This window comes from Microcaecilia unicolor, chromosome 5 (assembly GCF_901765095.1).
Source record: "Microcaecilia unicolor chromosome 5, aMicUni1.1, whole genome shotgun sequence".
Taxonomy (NCBI): Eukaryota; Metazoa; Chordata; class Amphibia; order Gymnophiona; family Siphonopidae; genus Microcaecilia; species Microcaecilia unicolor.
Window position 1 is genome coordinate 102,963,449 of NC_044035.1, and position 22,250 is coordinate 102,985,698.

The 22,250-nt window shown below is 42.9% G+C and overlaps 1 protein-coding gene across 1 annotated transcript; it reads left to right on the forward strand.

Moving 5' to 3' along the window:
- The first annotated feature begins 3,908 nt into the window (after positions 1–3,908).
- LOC115471147 (alpha-1A adrenergic receptor-like) lies at positions 3,909–21,807 on the forward strand. Its single transcript, XM_030204842.1, has 2 exons — positions 3,909–4,839; positions 21,299–21,807. The coding sequence occupies exons 1-2, from the start codon at positions 3,909–3,911 to the stop codon at positions 21,805–21,807; spliced, it is 1,440 nt and encodes a 479-aa protein (XP_030060702.1).
- Positions 21,808–22,250: the final 443 nt, after the last annotated feature.

Genomic DNA, 22,250 nt, shown 5'->3' on the forward strand with positions numbered 1-22,250 from the left:
GCCAACATTCATAGTGCACCGGTCCCCCTGACATGCCAGGACACCAACCGGGCACCCAAGGAGGCACTGCAGTGGACTTCAGAAATTGCTCCCAGGTGCATAGCTCCCTTACCGTGTGTGCTGAGCTCCCCACTCCCCACAACTGTACACCACTACCATAGCCCTTATGAGTGAAGGTGGACACCTAGATGTGGGTACAGTGGGTTTGTGGTGGGTTTTGGAGGGCTCACATTTACCACCACAAGTGTAACAGGTAGGGGGGGATGGACCTGGGTCCACCTGTCTGAAGTGCACTGCACCCACTAAAACTGCTCCAGGGACCTGCATACTGGTGCAATGGACCTGAGTATGACATTTCAGGCTGGTATAAAATAGGTTTTAAAATTTATTTTGAGGGTGGGTGGGGATTAGTGACCACTGAGGGAGTAAGGGGGGGTCATCCCCGATTCCCTCCGGTGGTCATCTGGTCAGTTCTGGCACCTTTTCATGCCTTGGTCGTAACAAAAAAAGGACCAAGTAAAGTCGTCCAAGTGCTCATCAGGGACACCCTTCTTTTTTCCATTATGGGTCAAGGACGCCCATGTGTTAGGCACGCCTAAGTCCCGCCGTCGCTACACCTCTGACACACCCCCAGGAACTTTGGTCGTCCCCACAATGGAAAGCAGTTGGGGACACCCAAAATCAGCTTTCGATTATGCTGATTTGGGCGACCCTGTGAGAAGGATGCCCATCTTGCGATTTGTGTCCAGAGATGATTAGCCGTATATAAAATGTTTTCATGCCTTATATCCCTTTTCAGTCTACATGGCACTTTGAAAGTACATAATCATTGCCATAATGGGACAGACTAAAGGTCCATCAAGCCTAGTATCCTGTTTCCAACAGTGGCCAATCCAGGTCACAAGTACCTGGCAAGATCCCAGAACAGTAAAACAGAGTTATGTTGCTTATCCTAGAAATAAGTAGTGGATTTCCCCAAGCCTAGCCAGAGTGGAGGAGTAGCCTAGTGGTTAGTGTAGCAGGCTTTGACCCTGGTGAACTGGGTTCAGTTCCCACTGCAGCTCTGTGTGATTCTGGGCAAGTAACTTAACCCTCCATTGCCCAAGGAACAAAATAAGGACCTATATGTAAACTGCTTTGATTGTAACCACAGAACGATAAGATATCAAGTCCCCCCCCCCCCTTTCCCTAATTGCTTGTGGACTTTTCTTTTAGGAAACTATCCAACCTTTTTTAAACCCTGCAAAGCTAACTGCTTTTACCACTTTCTCTGGCAACGAATTCCAGAGTTTAATTACATGTTGATTAAAGAAATATTTATAGTTTGTTTTAAATTTACTACTTAGTAACTTCATTAAATAACAAGTGTTCTCTCCAACCTGTGGGAACAATGTCATAGCACAAAACTGATCTATGACCTTCCACTGCCCCTGGGTCAAATTGCTTGATTGATATATTTGATGTCTATAGATCTATGAAATTACTTATCAGGAAGCTTAAAAATAACACTGCTTATGGTCCCTTAAAGTTATTTACCTGACTGGCATGTAATTTTACATCAGGGCTTTATACCAGTGAAAACATGTCCCAACATGTCTCATAAATATTTTAATTGAGGTCACTAATGTATAACTTTTATGTGAAAATCCAGTCATGCTTGATACTGTTGCCATCAGATTCTAGGTTGTGAAACCTGTTGCATCAACTTATACCTCCCCACTACTCCTTCAACCCTCAGTTCTTTCCATTCATTGCCACAAGTGTTGTTTGGAGCAGAAAATCCAGATTTCATAAAGCTTTTCTCCTCCCTTGTGTCTGGGGGAAAATGTGTCCCATGACTGGGATGTGTCCTGGAGCTCTAGAAAGAAAGCTGGCAATTGGGCTCATTTTCAAAACAGAAAAAACATCTAAAAAAAGGTGGCATAAAGCAGCATTTGGACATTTTTCTCACAAAAATGTCCAAATCAGTATTTTCGAAACCTGTTTTTAGACATTTATGTATGAAGTCAATCAGAAGTGCATCCAAATCTTAAGGGGCGTGTGAAGGGCGTGTTCAAGGCGGGACTTGGGTGTTCCTAAGACTTAGATGTTTTTCAGCCATAATGGAACAGAACAAAACCGTCCAGGACTAAAACTAAGACGTTTTGAGCTAGACCTGTTTTTATAATGAATAAGGCAGAAAAAGGTGTCCTAAATAACCAGATGACCACTGGAGGGAATCAGGGATGACCTCTCCTTATTCCCCTAGTGGTCACTAACCCCCTCCCACCCCCAAAAGATGTGATTAAAAACATAACTTGCCAGCCTCTATGCCACCCTCAGATGTTAGAATAGCATGCAGGTCTTTGGAGTAGTCTAGTGGTGCAGTGCACTGCAGACAGGTGGACCCAGGCTTCTGCCTTCCCCTACCTGTTACACTTGTGGAGGAAACTGTGAGCCTTCAAAAACTTACCAGAAACCTATTGTGCCCACATACTGGTGCCCCCCTTCACCCGTAAGGGCTATGGTAGTGGTGTATAGTTGGGGGTAGTGGGTTTTGGGTGGGTTGGGGGGGCTCAGCAGACAAGGTAAGGGAGCAATGGTGAGAGGTGTACCTGGGAGCATTTTATGGAGTCCACTGCAGTGCCCTATTGCTTTCCTGGGATGCCAGGTAGATCAGTCTAGTAAAAATGCTGCCTCCTCCTACATCGTAATGGCTTGATTTTGTGCGTTTTAGACTTGGACTTTTTTTTTTTTTTTTTCGAAAATGGACCAAAAATCAAAACATCCAAATTTACAAAACCTTACTCTAAACAGTATTTTCGGGAAAAAAAAAAAAAAAAACAGATAGACATTTTTCTTTTTTTGAAAATTAACTTCTTTGCTATTCAGATTTTGGACATCTTGGACGTCATATCAAAAATACCCCTCTCTGTATAGGAAGGGAATAAGCAGCCAATTTGCCAGATGAATATAGTTTGCAAAAGTTACTTTTCTGCCTATTAAAACAGTGTCCTTCTTTCTGTAAATAGTATGTTTCAAAGACTGGATTAACAGTGGATTTTAACAGGTTATGGCTTTTAAAAGAATAGCTATGATTTGACTCCAAGGTGGTTAATTAAGAAGCAGATTTTATTTGTAACACAGCTAAAAACAAGTAGCTAATTATATGGCAGAACATTAAGATAAGTGATATATTGCAGATGTGTCCCAGATAGAAAGGTGTCTTGCATCACAAGTGCAACAAGGTGTCTGTATTTCAGAGTATTTTGTAATTATGAGATGGTTTGTTTTGCACACCATATCATTTGTATATGATTCTGCTAAAAATAAAATAAAGAAAAGATATGTGTGGATGATTACCAGTTCTTTGTTCTTCATTGAATTTTACATGACGCTGCCTTATTTTTTTCAGTCACTTTCATAGATGCTTCACTTCCACCTTCATAATTCCTATTCTGTCACCAGGAGCAAAAGGCTACTTGGTGCATTGTCTGACCCTGAAATCTTACCCTTTCCTTTCATCCTTTCTATAGACTTATCCCATCAAATCATGCCTCCAGAGGCTGATTTCAAAGTAAAATGAGATAATGGTGACCGAGTCTAGTTCATTGGAGTTGTGTGATGACGTAAATAAAGAAGCTACGAATTCTTTTCTCCCAGGACTCAGCAACAACACTGCTTTAATGCCTTCATCCCTAGCACAGGAGAGGCAGATAGCGCTCTCAGCTCTGTCAGGACTATACTTAGAAACCAGGTTTATGGTGTCTTTGTCACACAGCCTATAATGAAGAAGAATCTTTGGAACTGCAGCAACTTGAAGAACATTTGGGAAAGCATTGCTTTTTCTTCAGTCTTATTTTTTAAAAATTCATTATGGGAAATATTTGACATTTTATTTAAGCAGAATTAACTGTCTGTGGTATATAATGGATGTGCAGTCCTCCTTCAGCAACTGGAGTAGTCTATCTGAACTAAATTCTTCAGCCAATTTTAGTAGTACGCAGGTGATGCCCAATACCAAGCGGGCAATTCTTTTAAGTATGACTTTGGGCGCATTCATCCTCTTTGCTATCATGGGCAACATATTAGTCATCCTATCAGTAGCTTGCCACAAGCACCTTCGTATAGTCACCAACTATTTTATCATAAATTTGGCTGTAGCCGACTTGCTCCTCAGCACCATTGTTTTGCCTTTTTCTGCATCTCTAGAAGTACTAGGATACTGGGACTTTGGTCGGGTGTTCTGCAACATCTGGGCAGCAATAGACGTTTTGTGTTGCACTGCTTCTATTATGAGCCTATGCGCCATCTCAGTAGACAGGTATCTTGGCGTGAGCTACCCTTTGCGTTACCCCTTGATCATGACCAAAAAACGAGGATTGGGTACCTTAGCCGGACTTTGGGTTCTGTCTTTGGTGATCTCCATAGGACCACTGCTGGGATGGAAGGAGCCTGATCCAGAGGATGATAAAGTTTGCAAAATAACCGAAGAGCCCGGATATGCTTTGTTTTCAGCACTGGGCTCCTTTTACCTGCCTCTCTTGATCATTTTGGTCATGTATTTCCAGGTTTACCTGGCAGCTCGGAAGGAGACGAAAAGTCTGCAAGCTGGCATGAAAACGGAACGGTTCAGCTCTAATAAAGAAGAGGTCACGCTGAGGATCCACAGAAAGCTTTCAATCCTGCACAGCCCTTCCAGAAAGTCTATAACCAGATCCAAAAGCAAAAGCATGAAGAATTCCATCTCCCTAAGAATTCTCAAGTTTTCAAAGGAAAAAAAAGCTGCCAAAACCCTGGGGATTGTTGTTGGTGTTTTCGTGCTCTGTTGGCTCCCCTTCTTTGTTGTCCTGCCTCTAGGTAAGCCATTTGTATTAACAAATGATTAGATACGGATATCCTGAATACCCTTTACAATTCTATAACTCTTACCAGCAGAACATTAATTTAAAAAAAAACAATCAAAATGTTAAGTGCACACGTAATTTTAGATGAAATGTAAATATATGACTTTAGGTTTATAGAGTCACATTTACATGTATTACACCTCACTTAGGGTACCTTTTACTAAGCCACGGTAGCACTAGCGTGTGGCTACTGCACACTAAAATGCACTACCATGGGACAAGCTGAGGCATCTTGCAGTAGTGCGCTGCTCAGCGCACTAATTCCACACTGATCCCATGTTGAAAATATTTATTTTTCAGCATGGGACGCATGCCCATGGGTGAAGTGTAGGTAGACCCTGCGCTAATCAGTTAGCGTGGGTACATTGCCGCACGCTGCCTGATTACCTCAGGAGCCCTTACTGCCAAGTAAATAGATGGCGGTAATGGTCACGCGCTAATTGGGAAAATTAGCACATGGCCATTAATGGGGGATATGGCAAATGCGGCCATTTTACTGTCAAGCTAAAAATGGGTGCAGCGCATGGTAAACTCATGCACTGACAGCAGTGCCAGCCACTTTTTAGCTAATCTAAATGCATCTACCTCATATGCTCAGTCTGTTCCTCTTCTACGCATAATGCTGAAAACTTTGTAAATATTCAGGGGTCCTTTTACAAAGGCACACTAGCATTTTTAGTGCACACTAAATGCTATAGATGCCCATAGAAATATATGAAAATTCCAATAGAAGACCGTATATATTATGTATTATTTGTGGGGACTTACGTATGAATAACCAAGTATAATGTCTCAAACAAAAGAAACTGTACCCATGGACTTTACAACCTCATAGATATTATATAGAAGTTCTAAGCAGGAGTAGCGTACAATTCAACTTGTGTCGTTTTCACAAGTTGAATTGTACGCTACTCCTGCTTAGAATTTCTATATAATATCTACGAGGTTGTAAAGTCCATGGGTACAGTTTCTTTTGTTTGGGACATTATATTTGGTTATTCATAGAAATATATGGGCATCTCTAATGTTTAGTGCGCTAAAAACACTAGCACGCCTTTGTAAAAGGAGTCAGCCTGCAGCAGTCAGAGATTTTTTAGCCACCACTTACTGTATGCCTGATATTCAATGCTGGACCACGTCCGGGCCCTGGCATTCAATATCCGGGTTTATGTAGCTGGCTATCACTTATGCAGTTAAGTGCGATGTTGAGCACTTAGGGGTCCTTTTACTAAGCTGTGACATGCGCTAACTCACACTGTGCAGCAAAAGTGGATTACTATGGGATTTGCAAAGTATCACAAAGTATTTTTGGAATTTGCTTGCACTAAACTTGCAATAAAAAAAATTTGAGAGGACATGTTAGGGGTGGAGTGTGGGCATTCCTGTGCTAATCAGTTAGTGCATCTACATTACCACAAGTTAACTGCTTAGTGCATGGATAACACATCTACAAAAGAGGTGGCAGTATGCGCTCATGTAATAATTTTTGAAAATGCCCACAAACTAATGGCAACATTAGCACAAGCAACAAAATCTAGAGGAAAAAAGGACTCCCCAAGCAGTAATCCAACAGCAAAAAAAGAGGGAGACAAACTATGGGGCTCATTTTCAAAGCACTTAGACTTACAAAGGTCTATAGCTTACTATGGGGCTCATTTTCAAAAGACAAGTAAGTCCATCTTTCGACATAAATCGGAAGATGGACATCCTTCTCCCAGGGATGTCCAAATAGGTATAATCGAAACCCGATTTAGGATGTCTCCAACTGCACTCCAAGGATGGCCAAAGTTCCCGGGGGCGTGTCGGAGGAATTGCGAAGGCGGGACTTGGGCGTGCCTAACACTTGGACGTCTTTGACCCATAATCGAAAAAAACAAGAACATCCCTGACAAACACTTGGACGTTTTCACCTGGACCTGTTTTTCTTACGACTAAGGCACAAAAAGGTTCCCGAAATGACCAGATGACAACCGGAGGGAATCAGGGATGACCTCCCGTTACTCCCCCAGCAGTCACTAACCCCCTCCTACCCTCAGAAAACATCTTTCATGCAGGTCCATGAAGCAGTTTTAGTGGGTACTGCAGTGCACTCCAGACAGGCAGACCCATCCCCATCCCCATCCCCCCTACCTGTTACGTTTGTGGAGGAAACAGCGAGCCCTCCAAAACCCACCAGAAGCCCACTGTACCCACATCTACATGCCCTCCTTCACCCATAAGGGCTATGGTAGTGGTGTACAGTTGTGGGTGTGGGTTTGGGGGACTCAACACACAAGGTAAGGGAGCTATGTTCCTGGGAGCATTTTATGAAGTCCACTGCAGTGCCCCCTAGGGTGCCCGGTTGGTGTCCTGGCATGTCAGGGGGACCAGTGCACTACAAATGCTGGCTCCTCCCACAACCAAATGGCTTGCATTAGGACATTTTTGACGTGGACGTCTTTGGTTTCGAAAATCGCCGAAAGTCAGTAACGTCCATGTCTAGGGACATCCAAATCTAGGGATGTCCAAATTTAAGGATTTGGACATCTCTGACGATATTTTCAAAACAAAAGATGGACGTCCATCTTGTTTCGAAAATACGGGTTTCCCCGCCCCTGGATTTTGCCGTTTTGCAAGGACGTTCAAATCACAGCTTGAACGTCCCTTTTGAAAATGCCCCTCCATGGAACTTTGTAAGTGTAAGTGCTTTGAAAATATGCCTCTACATGTAAGAATAATATGTACGACTATATGATAAAATATCAAGCTAATCAAAAATGCAAATTCAAAATTTTATGAGAATAAGGAGGAAATGACATCAGAACAATTATAAATCTGATCTTACAGCTACATACAGTTCAATTAAAAAAGGTACATGAAAAATCATTCAAGAGCAACAATGTGTAGATATATTTAAACTTGTAATCATAGGTGCATTAGAAGTGCAAACAGAACTGTCCTTAGCACGAAGCATATCCTGTGCTGTACCTCATTTAAACTACCCAAGCGTTTCAATGGTACACCTGCTTCCGAGGTTATGTCAGTCAAAATACTATGCACCGATAGAAGTACTACAAATGTGCCAAGAATCAAATTACTAACGGGCAAAAGACTCCAATACCATTTTAAACTGAGCGGTACTCATAATACAGTAAATCTTAATTTAGGAGGTAGAGGTATGACAAATGATTTGAAGACTGTGAAAGATCTCAAGCTTGAAACAGCTGTGCACTGGAAGAGGCTCTTAGATCAGATTTATAATTGTTCTGAAGTCATTTCCTCCTTATTCTAATTACATTTTGAATTTGCCTTTTATAATTAGCTAGATATTTAATATATAGTCATCCACACTATTCTTACACATAATTTGTCTCCCTCTTTTTTTGCTGTAACATTAGCACACGGCCGTTAATGAAAACAATTGAAAGAAAAGCATTTTTATGGCTGCAGTGAAAATGGCCTTAGCAGGCTGGAAAGACCCACATAAGGGTGCACTAAAGCCACTTTTTACTGCAGCTTTGTAAAATGACCCCTTAATTGCCTAAGAGACACCACATAAAGGCCTGTGTTTTATGTAGTCTGATTTGGTTGCTTAACTTTGGCAGTTAAGTATTATCAGCACTTAACTGTGCAAGTGCCAACTCTACCCCCAGACCACCCACAAAATAGCCAGCTTTCAGTTTAGCAATCAGTGCTGATATTTAGTGGTATTAACCACTTAAGTACCACTGAATATCAACAGATAGCCCCAGGGTCGCTGAGAGACTGAGCCGGGGCAGGGCTGCCACCCCACCCAGGATCATCGCTGCTGCCGCCCCCTCCCCCCCCTACCACAACTCCAAATACCTTGGCTGGTGGGATCCCGAGGCCCCCGCCTGCAGAAGAAGTCTTCCTCTAGTGCTGCTGTTCACTCTGTCGCATTGCCTGCCCCTGCAGCTGCTTTTACTCTCATGTTCCCTTATGTGGGTCTTTCCCGCATGCATATTTACCACTGGGGTAAAATGGCCAAATTTCCTATTTTTTTTTTTTATTAATGGCAACGTGCTAATTTAGCCATTAGCACATGGCCATTAAAACAGGATTATGTAGGCAGTAAGGGCTTACACACTAAGCACACACTAATTGGCTACTGTAAGGCAATGTATCTGCGCCAACCAATTTTGATTTTGCTGCACGTCCATTTTCAGCAAAAATTTTAAATAGGCCCTTTTTACAGGTGCGCTAAAAAATGGATTGGCACGGGCCCAAAGCCCACGCCTACACTACCGCAAGCCATTTTTCAGTGAACCTTAGTAAAAGTTGGTGGTGGTGGTGGTGGTGCTGGCGGTGGCAGGGGGTGTCTGCAATGGCGGCAGGGGGGGTGGCGGCGCTGGGGGGGGCTAAAATGTGCCCCCTCACCTCCGGCTCTGGACCCCCCTCCCGCCGAAGTCTGGCTACGCCCCTGGTCTGAGTGTGTCCCATGGTACACCATTTTAAGCTGCGTTAAGCATGAATTTGCACCTAACACAGCTTAGTGAAAGGTTCTCTACATTTTTTGAATATCACTGCCTTTGTAGCATTTTTGAATAGTGTGAACCACGTTTCAGCAAATCTGAGAATTTAGCTGACTAAATATTTATTTTGTTCATTTTTGAATAAATATATCTTTTGACTACTTTCCATTCTGTGAACATGTGCTGAACTTGCACTATATAGGTCAAAGGGAACAAAAAAAGAAGAAGGGTTTCTACTTCAGTGAAAAAGTAAAAACAAACAAAAAGAAAACAACAGAAGGTACCCCAAACAACATCATACTACAACAGTGAGAAAAGCTATTATGCCCCCTAGGGAGCAGCAGCGAAATATATTCAGAGCTATTGTAGAAAACTGGAAAATTGAAACTATGGGGTCCTTACTAGCGGATTTAGCACACGCTAAATGCTAAGATGCCCATTATATTTCTATGGGCGTCTTTGCATTTAACGCATGCTAAATCCGTTAGCGCACCTTAGTGAAAGGAGTCCTATGAGAAGTAAGCCTCACTTACATCCCAGAAGTGACATTAACCATAGAACAGGCAATACAAAGAAAATTCATTTCTCGGGCATTTGATACAATCAAAAGTTTGAAGCTTAGGATTTTGAAGGTTCTTTAAACACTGGAATTTAATACAGAATTTGACACATTTTTGTCTCCCGACAGTAGTGACATATTATATTTTTCTGCTTTCCTAGAAGCTTTGTCTGTAAGACAAGATATTTTCCCCACGGGAGCAAAAAATATTCACAGAATTCAAAATAAATGAACGTGTCAAGCCACTGATTGCTGGCAGAAAATATAAGCTAGAGGAAAACCCTTTACTGATATAGGAGCCCCTTTATGAAAGCATTGCCATGTAGCAATTCAGCTCTACTGCCAGGCTCCTAGTTCCGACCCCATCACATGCCGTTTCCAGTACTAGAAAATATGTTTTTATTTTCTAGCACCAGGGACATTTCCCACAGCAATCAGGCAGCGGTTGCCGCCAGGCTGGCATGGGAGCCCTTACCGCCTCCTAAATAGGAGGCCGTAAGGGCTTTCCCAGGAAATGGATGCATGGCAAGTGTTGATATTTAATGTTTTATTTATTTTGGATTTGCTCACACCTTTTTCATTAGTAGCTCAAGGTGAGTTACATTCAGGTACATTGGATATTTCTCTGTCCCAGGAGAGCTCACAATCTAAGTTTGTACCTGAGGCAATGGAGGGTTAAGTGACTTGCCCAAGATCACAAGGAGCAGCAGCAGGATTTGAGCCAGCCACCTCTAGGGTTGCAAAACTGGTGCTCTAACCACTAGGCCACTCCTCCACTCCATGGAAATGGCTGTGTGTTTAACTTACCACACGGCCATTTCCATATGTTTTTTTAAAAAGCCTTTTACCCGTGGCAGTAATAGGGGGCCTCGGGTTTGGCAAACCCATGTACCACAACACGGACCCTTTTACCGCTGCTTGGTAAAAGGAGCCCACAGAGGTTGGAACAAATGAGAATATAAATCCATCTGCAATTATGATGAAAATAATCAAAGAATAGTTTAGTAAAAAAAAGTGGTTGGCATCTGAGAGTGTTTAATTTTTTATATCTTGTACAATAGTGCATATACAATATTTACCTGTTTGGCATCCAAAATAAATGGAGAATTCCTTCTTAACAAAGGAGATCACTTCCATCCTGCCAACAAAAACATAAAACATTTCAAAAAAGTAAGTTAAGATATCACAGAAGTGAGAGGTCCTCTGGATATGAGGAGAGGCAATGCCAGACAGCTTATGATATATGAGAAGTTGGAGGGAGGGAGGGCTGCATTATGGGCCCCTTTTACAAAGGAGTGCTAGTGTTTTTTAGCATGCTAAAAATAAGCGTGCGTTCCATGGCATCCTATAGGTTTCTCTAGTGTTTAGCGCGCACTAATCATTTGCGTACACTAATCATTTGCATGCGCTAAAAATGCTACTTTGTTTAAAAAAACCCTGAAGAGGGAAAGGTTCTTTAGCAGATGGGATGGGCGAACAGGCAGACAAATTAGAAGCAGAGATTTCTATCAATTTGAGGGATGGTGCAATCCTATGAATGTAAACTGCCACAAACATTTGGAACATCAAGTTTATGTGAACAGGATTCTCCACAGACCTAATCCATCCCTAGAATGCCTACTAGTGACTAAACATGATTAGTGACTAAATATAACCACCTAGTGAATCTAGGTGCCTTATATTTACTATTCAGTGAGGAGCAGCTTTCTGTCCAACAGATCTACCTGAGTGTAGAAAGTGTGCAAAACAGTGGTGTAGCTAGGGGGGGCGCAGGGGGAGCAGTCGCTCCCCCAAATAGATTTGTTGAAAAAACGGCACCTATGCGCATTCACCACCACCTTAGTTCCTGCAGCGCTTCCACGCGATGCTGCCTATGCGCATGCACTGCTGTCTTCCTGCTTGCACGTGATGCCACTTCCAAAACCAGAGAGTATGCTGGCTGGATCATGCCTTGCTGCAGATGGTTGGTGTTGCCTGCTTGCCGCTTGTCAGCCGCCTGCTGCCTGCACACAGTCTCCTGTCTCCCATCCCCACTCTGTGCTGCCTGCACTGCTTGAAGCCAGGAGAAGGAGAACGTCATCCAGAGAGCTCAGCCGCAGCCATTGTGGTAGTAAAGTAACTTAGCACACAAGGCCGCTGTGGCTGAGATCAGCTCTCTCGACAACGTTCTCCTCCTTCTCTTGGCTTCAAGCAGTGCAGGCACTGGCAGCATGGGGCGGGGGCGGTCCGGTGTGTGTTGCAGGCTGCACTCACTGCTGCTGCAGCCCAGCTGTTCGGCGGCAGCGGCGCTTGGTCCGATTAGCTGAAGCAATACTCATTCATTCCTTGCCATTGTGCAGTGGTCTCAAAGTGGTCACTGTGACCTCGTGTGGTAGTCTCGCAGTAAACTAGAGGTCACAGTAGCCATTTTGAGATCAGAGCCATAAGGGCAGGAGAGAATGGGCATCACTCCTGCTCACTGGAGCCCTAGACCACCAGGGATCTTATACCGGTAGGTCCAGGAAGGCCTACAGAGGGTGGAAAGTGTGGATTCTTATTGGGGCATATGTTATGTTATGTTATGTTATGTTATGTTATGTTATGTTATGTTATGTTATCTGAGTCTTATAACCAGCCAAATCTTCCAAATATAAAATTCAAGGTGAGGTAACAAAAGAATGTAAACTGATGCATAAATCAGGATGTAATAAGAAAATTAAACAATAGGAAGAAAATAAAACAACGAAAAACAACACAAAATAAATCAGCTATTAAAATTAGAAAAAAAATATGTTTTCAAAGATTTCCGAAAAGCAGATAAATTTAGTATACAACCTAATTGTACTGGTAAACTGCTCCAAAGACGAATAGCAGAAAACAGAAAATGATCCAGAAAATAATGCTTTAAAACAAATGCATTTAGCAGATGGAAATACCAGAAAGATGAAGTTGCAAGTTCCAGATGAAACAAATTCTTTAAAGTCTTAAAACTGCCCACAAAAATCAGCTGAATAGATTCCATATAAAAATCTAAATACAAGACCACATTACTTTAAAATGAATTCTTGCTCAAACCAGTAACTAATACAACTTAACCAACAATGAGGAGACGCTATCATACTTTCAGCAGTGACAGATCATCTTTGCTGCCATGTTTTGAATCATTTGAAGTTTAGAGAGTTGATTACCCATTGATCCTATATATAAGGAATTACAATAATCGAGTGTTAAAAGAATTGACAATTGCACATTGATTTTGAAATGTTCAAATAAAAAATATGAACATATCAAACGTAGCTGTTTAAGTTTAAAGAAAGACTTACGAATGACAATTTTTATTTGAAACTCCATGGTAAGTGAAGTGTCAAGGAACACTCCTAAAACTCTAGATTCCCAATCAACTTTGATGGAAAATCCATTATCAAGTGTAATAGTCTGTGGAATATTAGATGGTCAAGCCCAAACCAGAGGATCTTTGTCTTATCCTCGTTCAATTTAAGTCTAATGGCTTTTGACCAAGCTAAAATCTCATTTACATGAATATTGGTTTTAGAGTCAAGAGTTCCAATAACAGGAATCGGGAGAAAAATATCACCAGGATATAACCAAAGTTTAACATCTGATCCAAAGGAAAGTTGACCTAATGTGCTTATATACAAGTTATACAGCACAGGAGATAAAGGAGAACCCTGGGGTACTCCGCAAGGTGAGTGCCACAAATTTGATAGAGAGTTATTTTTTTTAGTACAGAGTAATGTCTCTGGGTAAGAAATGATTTAAACCATAAAAAACTGAGTCAGTCAGACCAAAAACTGAAATTAAATTCAATAGCAAAATATGATTTACCGTATCAAAAGCAGCCAATATGTCAAACTGCAACAGAACCATGTTACCTCCACAGCAGAGAACCTTTTTAAGCTAAGAAGTCAAAGATAAAAGCAATGTCTTGGTACTCTGAAAAGCTCTAAACCCATGTTGACAGTTATGAAACAAATCGAACTGTTCTATATAATTTGTTAACTGGGAACTAACCACAACTTCAACCAACTTTGTAAAAAACGGAAAACTAGCAATTGTTCTGTAGTTGGAAGTTTGTGATTTGTTTTGGAATTGGGGTTAGCACAATATTTCCCATATCTGAAGAGAACCAACCAGTTGCCAGTGTTGATTTAACTAAAGAACTATCCGATTCATAATTTCAACCGGAAGATCCTTCAATAAAATTATCTAAATTATCAGTTAAAATGAGCTAATCTGTTAATCAAAGAAGGCAACATAGAAATAGAAATTAGGTCAAAAGAAGTTCAACATCTATCTGCAGGAATATCATCTAATGTACAATTAAATTCTAGTAAATTACAGTGAAAAGAGTTTACTTTGGTCGCAAAATATGTAGCTAAATCCTCAGCAGAAGGTTGAGAAATATTTGTTGAAACAGAAGATGTCAAGTTAGAGTTGACCAGACTAAATAATTTCCTCAAATTAGGTTTTTCTAATCCCACCAAAGATAAATAATAATTTTTTGGGGTCACATTAATACAAGATCTATACTGATTTAACCTCTGTTTCCATTCGGTCTTTACAGTTTCATTCTTTTGTTTTCTCCATTTTCGTTCTAAACAACTGTCTTTTCAGAGCAGTAATTCAGCAGTAAACAAAGGAGATTCAGATTTTCTAGTGATCCTTAATTCTCTTTCTGGAGCAACAGAGTTAAGGACTGATGTAGTTAACAGCATTTCAAGTTGAAAGCAAAGAATCAGAAGGAAGGGGGAAGAGGGATCAGAATTGAGAAGGGTGGGAAGGAGGGGGCTATGGATCTTCGAGGGAGTTGGGAAGAAGAAGGCTATGGATCCTTGGAGGGGGAATTGGGAGGGAGGGAGAGAGAAAACCTATTGACCTTTGGAAGGGAGGGAAGATTATGGCTGCTGCAGGCCGGCAGCTGAAAGTTATAGTATCAGTGCCAGTACCCACATACAGTAGCTAAGCGGCATAGTAACTGATGCTTTTTTATGCTGTCCTACATGTTTGCTTAGCTATGTGGACACCGACACTGAATATTACCGATAGAGAATGACATGGGGATGGGGAACTGCAGTAACCACGGGAATGGGAAATGGGACAGAGCTCGCGGGGTGGGGTCAGGGACAGATCCCATAGGGATGGGGTGGGGACGGGAACAGATCCCATGGGGGCAGGGATGGAGACAGAGCCCACAAGGATGGGGACAAACTTTGTCCCCATGTCATTTTCTAGTTGGAAGGGTAGAGGGTGGTGGTGGGAAGGAAGGTTATTATAGCTGCTCATTGCTATTATTGTTTTCTATTTGTAATTTATACACAACAGTTGCACAGCATATTGTTCTTTTTTATACTTTAATAAAAAAGATTGAAATATAAAATCATAAGTGTTCAAGGCTTCTGTAGATGAGGACAGAGCCCACGGGGACGGGACAGGCAGTGGCGTAGGAAGGGGGGGGGCGGGAGGGGCGGTCCGCCCCAGGTGCACGCGCTCGGGAGGTGCCGGCCCCGCTGGTTCCCTGCTCTCTCTGCCCCGGAACAGGTTACTTCCTGTTCCGGGGCAGAGAGAGCAGGGAACCAGCGGGGCCGACGCAGCTCCGAGTGACGTGCACTCGGGGCAGATCGGCCTCCCGCGGGTAACAATCCGGTCCGGGGGGTACGCCGCAGAGGGGGGGTCGCACCGTGCTGCACCCGGGGGGGGGGGGTGCGCAGCGGCGACCCGCCCTGGGTGCTGTTAGCCCTCGCTACGACACAGGGGACAGGGACAGGGTGGGGATGGAGACAGGGCCTGCGAGTATGGGGCGGGGACAGAGACAGAACCTGCGGGGACGGGGTGGGGATGGAGACAGAACCCACAGGGAAGGGGCGAAGATGGGGACAAACTTTGTCCCCATGTCATTCTCTAATTACCGACACCTGCTAACTGCTGGCTCCTCTCTAACTCTGCCCTTATAACCCCCTTTCCCCCATGTGGCCCAGTTCAAAAATGGCCTTAGTGTCAATATTAGGCAGCATTGCTTGGCTCCGAGCGTCTCCTTCATGCTCCCTCACTTTGAATATATGTTCTATAAGTAGTAGTAATAGTTCTATAATACTTCGACACATAAAAGTAATGTTTTGCTAGAGCCTTTGAAACAGCATTAACTCCAATTATGTAAGCCAGATTCAAAATGCAAGATGCTGTTTTTCATGTCTGAAGAGGGGAGTCCTTTGCTGACATGTACAACAGGACATCTATTTTTCTTCATAAACTACTAGCCTAAGTTGCCTAATTGCTGTTACAATGCAGATGTTTACACCAGCCTTAGAGCTGGTGTAAACACCTGCACCTAAATTATAGCATTTTATAATCTATGCACTTACTTTGCCCACAATCTACCCAAACTCTACTCACGTGCACACTCACTGGCAAAGTATGTGCCTTGATGCCAAAGCGTGTACTTAGTTTTACACAGTTGGTATTTTATAAGAAGTCTTTAACATACATATGTGGTCACTTATAAAATTACCTTCTAAACCCTGCATTAAGTTTAGTGAAGAATGGTTGTTGCAATTCTCCTTATTTCAAGAGAACTACATTCTTTCTCCCTCTTTTTATTATGATTCTAGCAATGGTAGTAATATACATACATTTGTTGCTCTTTAACCTATTGCACTGTGTAGTTTTTCTTATCATAAGATTCATGTTCTGTTTCCACTGTACATTTTGCACTTCTAGCATCACACAATCCTCATTATCAGGACATCCTTATTTCATTTTTCCTTTATTCTGGCCGTCTCTTTCTACAAAAATACAACCCCATGAACTTGAGCCTCAAGCAAGAGCAAATCTAATTGACCCGAGTAAAGCATTTTAAAAATAGATTAGTCATTTAAAGGGGGTTGTTGCTAAGCAACTGCCTCATTCCTGAAGCATAATCAACCACTGCCATTTCACAACAGTTAACTCTTTAATTTCTTTTCTAAGTAGGCATTGGTATAGAATTCATAAAAAGCTTACATGATAGTTAAAGCAAAAAAAAAAATATTTCCATTAAGGTGTTCTGTTGATAACATAAACCAAAACCATGAATGGCACAAGCAGTTTAGCATAGTAATGTGTCCTTGTACAACTCTGGGCAAGTCACTTAACCCTCCATTGCCCCATGTAAGCCGCATTGAGCCTGCCATGAGTGGGAAAGCGTGGGGTACAACTGTAACAAAAAAAAATAAAATACTGCAGTTCATTTCTTTACATGTATACATGTGTCTCCCTCTCATTCTTTCTCTTTCCTTTTGTCTTTGAAATATTAGGAAAATAAAATTGTGGCTAAATCAAATTAATCTGGCCTCTTTGATTCATACTTTGGAAGCCTCTTGCGTGAACTGCCACTACGTAAAATCTTAAGACATTTGTAATTAGTCCATGATGCTGCTCCTTTCCACTTATCAGGCTGCAATATCAGACAGCATATGTTACATTTTAAAAACATCACTGGTTACACATCAGGGAATTATGCACCAAACGTTTTAAAACTATGTGCCAAATTTTTCGGACTTGGGTGATAAAACATTCAGAATTATGCAAAGATAACTACTTTTATTTTTCACACAACAGATAAAATAATGGTACATAATTTGGACATAAATTGGAGGTAGGGAAATGGGTATGGGGGGGATATCTAAAGTATGTTTGATTTGCAAGTGCTGCATGTGAATCAGCGAGTGTGGGAGAGAGATGCTTGAGGGCAGCAGTGTGTTTAGTGGGGAAGATGTGTTGTGTTGTGTTGTGAGTGTATAATTGTGTGGCAGTATATGACTGATAGTCACTAATGGGCGTCATGTGTTACAGTGTGCGGAGTATGTTTGTGAGAGTGAGCAGCTAGGTCTGGTATGTTTGAGTGGGTGTGGGAATCTTCAAATCTGTAATAGGGGACTATGTGCTTGTACGTGACGAAGTGGGACTAAGGTGGAATGCATGCATGGAGAGTAAATTGCAGGTTGTTGTTTTTTTAAATTGAGTTTTCTGTATGTTTTGGATTTGTGTGTGGCTAGTGGAAGGATTGAGTAGATGGTGTGACAGAGTGCAGGCTTGCTTGCATGTGTAGGACGTGGTGTGTTTTTTTTTCCATTTGCAGCCACCCTTTCTTTTTCCCTCACTCCTCTGACTCTCCCCTACCATGTATGACTTCCTCCCTCCTTCCACCCTGAAGACCTTGATCTGCTGCTGCCACTTAAGGTTGTTCTCCCCCACCACCCTCTATCAGGCATACATCCTCCCCTCCCCCCCATTTCCCCCATCAAATACCCTCCCTTTCCCTACCATCTGCCCTATCAGGCACTCTTTCTCTCCATTCCTCATCAAGTGTCTCTACTCTCGTCCTCTCCTCCCGTCAGGTGCACCCTTTCCCCATCAGAGAATACCCCACTCACCCATCAGGCCCTCTTCTTCTCCATCAATCAACTCCAGGTATCTTTCTCCTCTTCTCCATCAGATCCCCTTTTCTCTTCCTAGGAGGCAGTCCTGAATTTCCAAATTTCCCTCCCCCATCAGGATCCTGACCCTTGTTTTCTCTTTCAGAACAGGCCCCCTCAGTTCAAGCATTTCCAGATTTCTCTCTCCCTTTCCCTAAGATTGGGTCCTTTGCTTCCTCCTATCAAGCATACCATCCAGACCAGAACTGTTTAACCCCGCGGGTCTCCACAAGACCAGGAAAGTATAGCAACCCTCCAGTGCAACTGTCCCTTCAAGTCAGAAGTTAGTGGGAGTACAGGGATATCCAGTGCCATAGGAGCCAACTTTTCAAAATGATTGAGGGTGCTCAACTCGGCTCTGTGATTGGTAGCATGGAATGTTGCCACAATTTGGGTTTCTGCCAGGTACTTGTGACCTGGTTTGGTCACTGTTGGAAACAGGATACTGGGCTAGATGGACAATTGGTCTGACCCAGTATGGCTACTCTTAAGTACCAAGTTCATATTAAGGAATTTAAAGCATGGTGGGTTGTGAACACAACCGGTCAGGCTGCCTTTAAATGAAGAGCACAGCAGGTGGTGCACATATAGGGAGTACCTGTGGTAAAAGAAATATTAGTCGTAGCAGTGCAAGTCCCATTAGTCTCTCTTCCTCCATAACTCATCACTACAGTTTACCATCCTACTCCCAGCCCACCTACTATATGCATTCCAAATCCACCCTGGCCCATCAATATAACCCATATTCTCCCCCCTCCCTCCCAACCAGTCCTCAATAGTCCCTCATCTATGTGCACATCATACACTTTCTTTTCTCTCAGTCCATCCCCACTTCTTTCTCAGTCCCTCCCCACCTCAATGTCTTCTTCCTCCTTCCATCTTATTCTATTTTTCCCTCACTTCTTTCTCCCAATGCAGTTTGACTTTTGTTTTGGGGTAGGATGCTTAATGCTCCCCCAAACCTACTCTACTCCCTCATTGTACACTTCTCTGCTCTTTACTTGCACTTGACCTGACCTGTCTTGCCCCCTACTACAGTAATTCCTCCCCCAATTAGCTCCCCTCTCACTCTACCTTTGTCAGTGCCCCTCCCCTGCAAGCTAGGCTCACCTAAGCCTCATACCTCCTAAGCAGATTCATCATACATTTCAAATTTTCATACTCCCCCTTCCTAGAGCCCCAGACACTGTTCATATCTAGAACACACAGACTGAAATATAATAGCAGTTCCACATCCAGAATGGGCCTATGAGCTGCTCCACCACCTGCATGCACAAACCTTGGAAGCTCAGCATGGGCGGTTTGGGGAGGCGAGGTAGGGCATTGCCCCCCCCAAACGCTGCTGGACCAGGTGCTGATCTCATCTTCCCCTTCCTCATGTGCCCCAGCATAAATCTCTTTCTCCTCTGTCTTCTATCCCTTCTGGTTGCCCCACCTCCTGCAACTCATCCCCACCACCACCACCGCTTCAAACTGGAGGCTCCTTCCTGATGCAGTGATTCTGAGCTCTAAAAAGAAAACGTTAAAGCTGCCGGTTCAGAGCCCTGTGCTGCAAGTCAGGCTTGCCGGAATCTCGCCCTGTGACACACTTCCTGCTGCAGTGGGGAAGGTTCCAGCAGAGCCTGGCTGTCAGAGTTCCAGCACGCGGCCCTGTACTGGCAGCTTTAACTTTTTCATTTTAGAGCTCAGAACCACTGCATCGGTAAGGAGCCTCCAGTTTGAAGTGGGGTGGGGGAGGATGGACCGCAGCAGGTGGGGGAGCAAGAACGGACAGTGCTGGTCAGGTTGGAGCCTCCTGTTTGAAGCGGCGGCGGGGGTGGGGGGGGAGGGAAGATGGACTGCAGGAAGTGGGGGAGCCAGAATGGACTAAGGAGGTTAGATTGAGAACAGGAGACGGCATGACTTCAAAAAGATGAATCCAATTAGTTTGGTCTCCCTTTCCCTCTCCATGCAGCCGTTCACCCAAAACAAAGAAAGGAAACATATGAGCTGCTGTATCCACATTGTCGTTCTTTATTGTTGGCAGCATTTTTATTTACTACTACTACTACTATTTAGCATTTCTATAGCGCTACAAGGCGTACGCAGCGCTGCACAAACATAGAAGAAAGACAGTCCCATTTGATCTCAACTTATATTTTCAGACATGCTGGATTGTGCAGCACATGGATGTGAGTAGAGGAAGCATTGGTTCTATCCTAATTTATAAGTACAATTTAAAAAAATATATAAAGACATAAAGGGGTCCTTTTAGTAAGGTGAACTAATGGAATTAGGGCCCCTTTTACAAAGGTGTGGTAAGGCTACCATGCAGGTAGTGTGTGCCAAATCTGCACTACCGCTGGGATAGCGCAGGAGCCCGGCAGTGGTTCTGAAGTTGGGATACGCAGTTTCCCATGGTAGAAAATGATTTTCTATTTTCTACTGTGGAGTGCGTTCGCAGCGGTAATCGGCAGCGTAGCCACATTGCCACGTGTTGCTCGATTATTGTGGGGTTGGCGCGTGAACCCTTACCACCAAGTAAATAGGAGGTGGTAAGGGCTCAGACGGTAAATGGCCAGGCGCTAATTTTAGACTTAGCACCTGGCCATTATTGCTGAAAATAGAAATTTGGTTTTTTGGTAGACACACTGTGGCCTGAGGCTGTGGGAAAATCACCTACTAAAAGTAGCACAGGCCCCTTTTTAGCACGCCTGTGTAAAAGATTCCCATACTGCGTGCTAATGAATTAGTGTGTGTTAAATGTCATACAACCCATAGGTATACAGTGGGCTCTGCGACATTTAGCACGTGCTAATCATTAGCGCCCGCTAAATCCATTAGCACACAGTAGTAACAGGATCCCAAAATATTTTATTGAACTATGCTAAAAAAAATAAATTGTGATTTATAGGAAGTGAATTTTCTAATATATTCTTTTTTCCTTTACAGGTTCTTTTTTTCCTGAGTACAAGCCTCCAGAGAACCTTTTCAAGATTATTTTCTGGTTAGGTTATTTAAACAGCTGCATTAATCCCCTTATATATCCCTGTTTTAGCCAAGAGTTTAAACGAGCATTCAAAAGAATTCTTAAGGGGCAATTTACAACTGAAAAAAGAAAACACCATGCAAAGCATTACTCTTACTGCGCAAGATCTAAACGAATCGCAAAGAAACATGAAAATGAACAACTTGGACAGAAAATCAGACTGACTTCTAGAAGACCAATCTATAGGCCTTCCCACTCAGATGAAAGTGAGTGGAAGTTGATCACCTCTCTGAAAAACATCCAAACATTTAACAGAACTACTTCCTGCATATCATACAACCGAGATTATGTGTATACTCATGGCAGTAAACTACAGGCTGACTGTCTTGGTGATGAGAAAGTTACCACTTCATCTACTTACGAGAACAGTCAGACAAGATCAAAAATACATGTGTTTACATTCAGCAACTGAGATATGATTTTATCTGTTTTAAAGAATGTGTAACAAGGCCGGCCTATGGCAACGCTGCATATTACCATGTGGAGAGACCCCAGATTCCCAGACAGGTCGTCTGTACCCTAGACTGCCTGGGGTTGAAGATGTTGTAAAGGCAGCCTTCACACCCCTCCAAGAGGAAGAATTTGTTGTCATCCATAAGAGCAACACCAGCTAGCTATATTCTGGGTCCATGGCTGCGGACTTCAGGATGTTGTTTTGGTACATGGCTCTCAACCAAGGGCTGCCACTGCAATGGTCAAACTAGGTATGTTGAGGGCTAGTGAGAGATATAAAAATTGGAAAAAGTCCCCAACTAGCTACAAAGGAAGGCTTGTGACTCCAGATCCCAGCCCTGGTTCCAACTGAGCTGGAAATACAGGAGCAACTACAGGTTTAAAAAAAATTAGGTTTCAGGT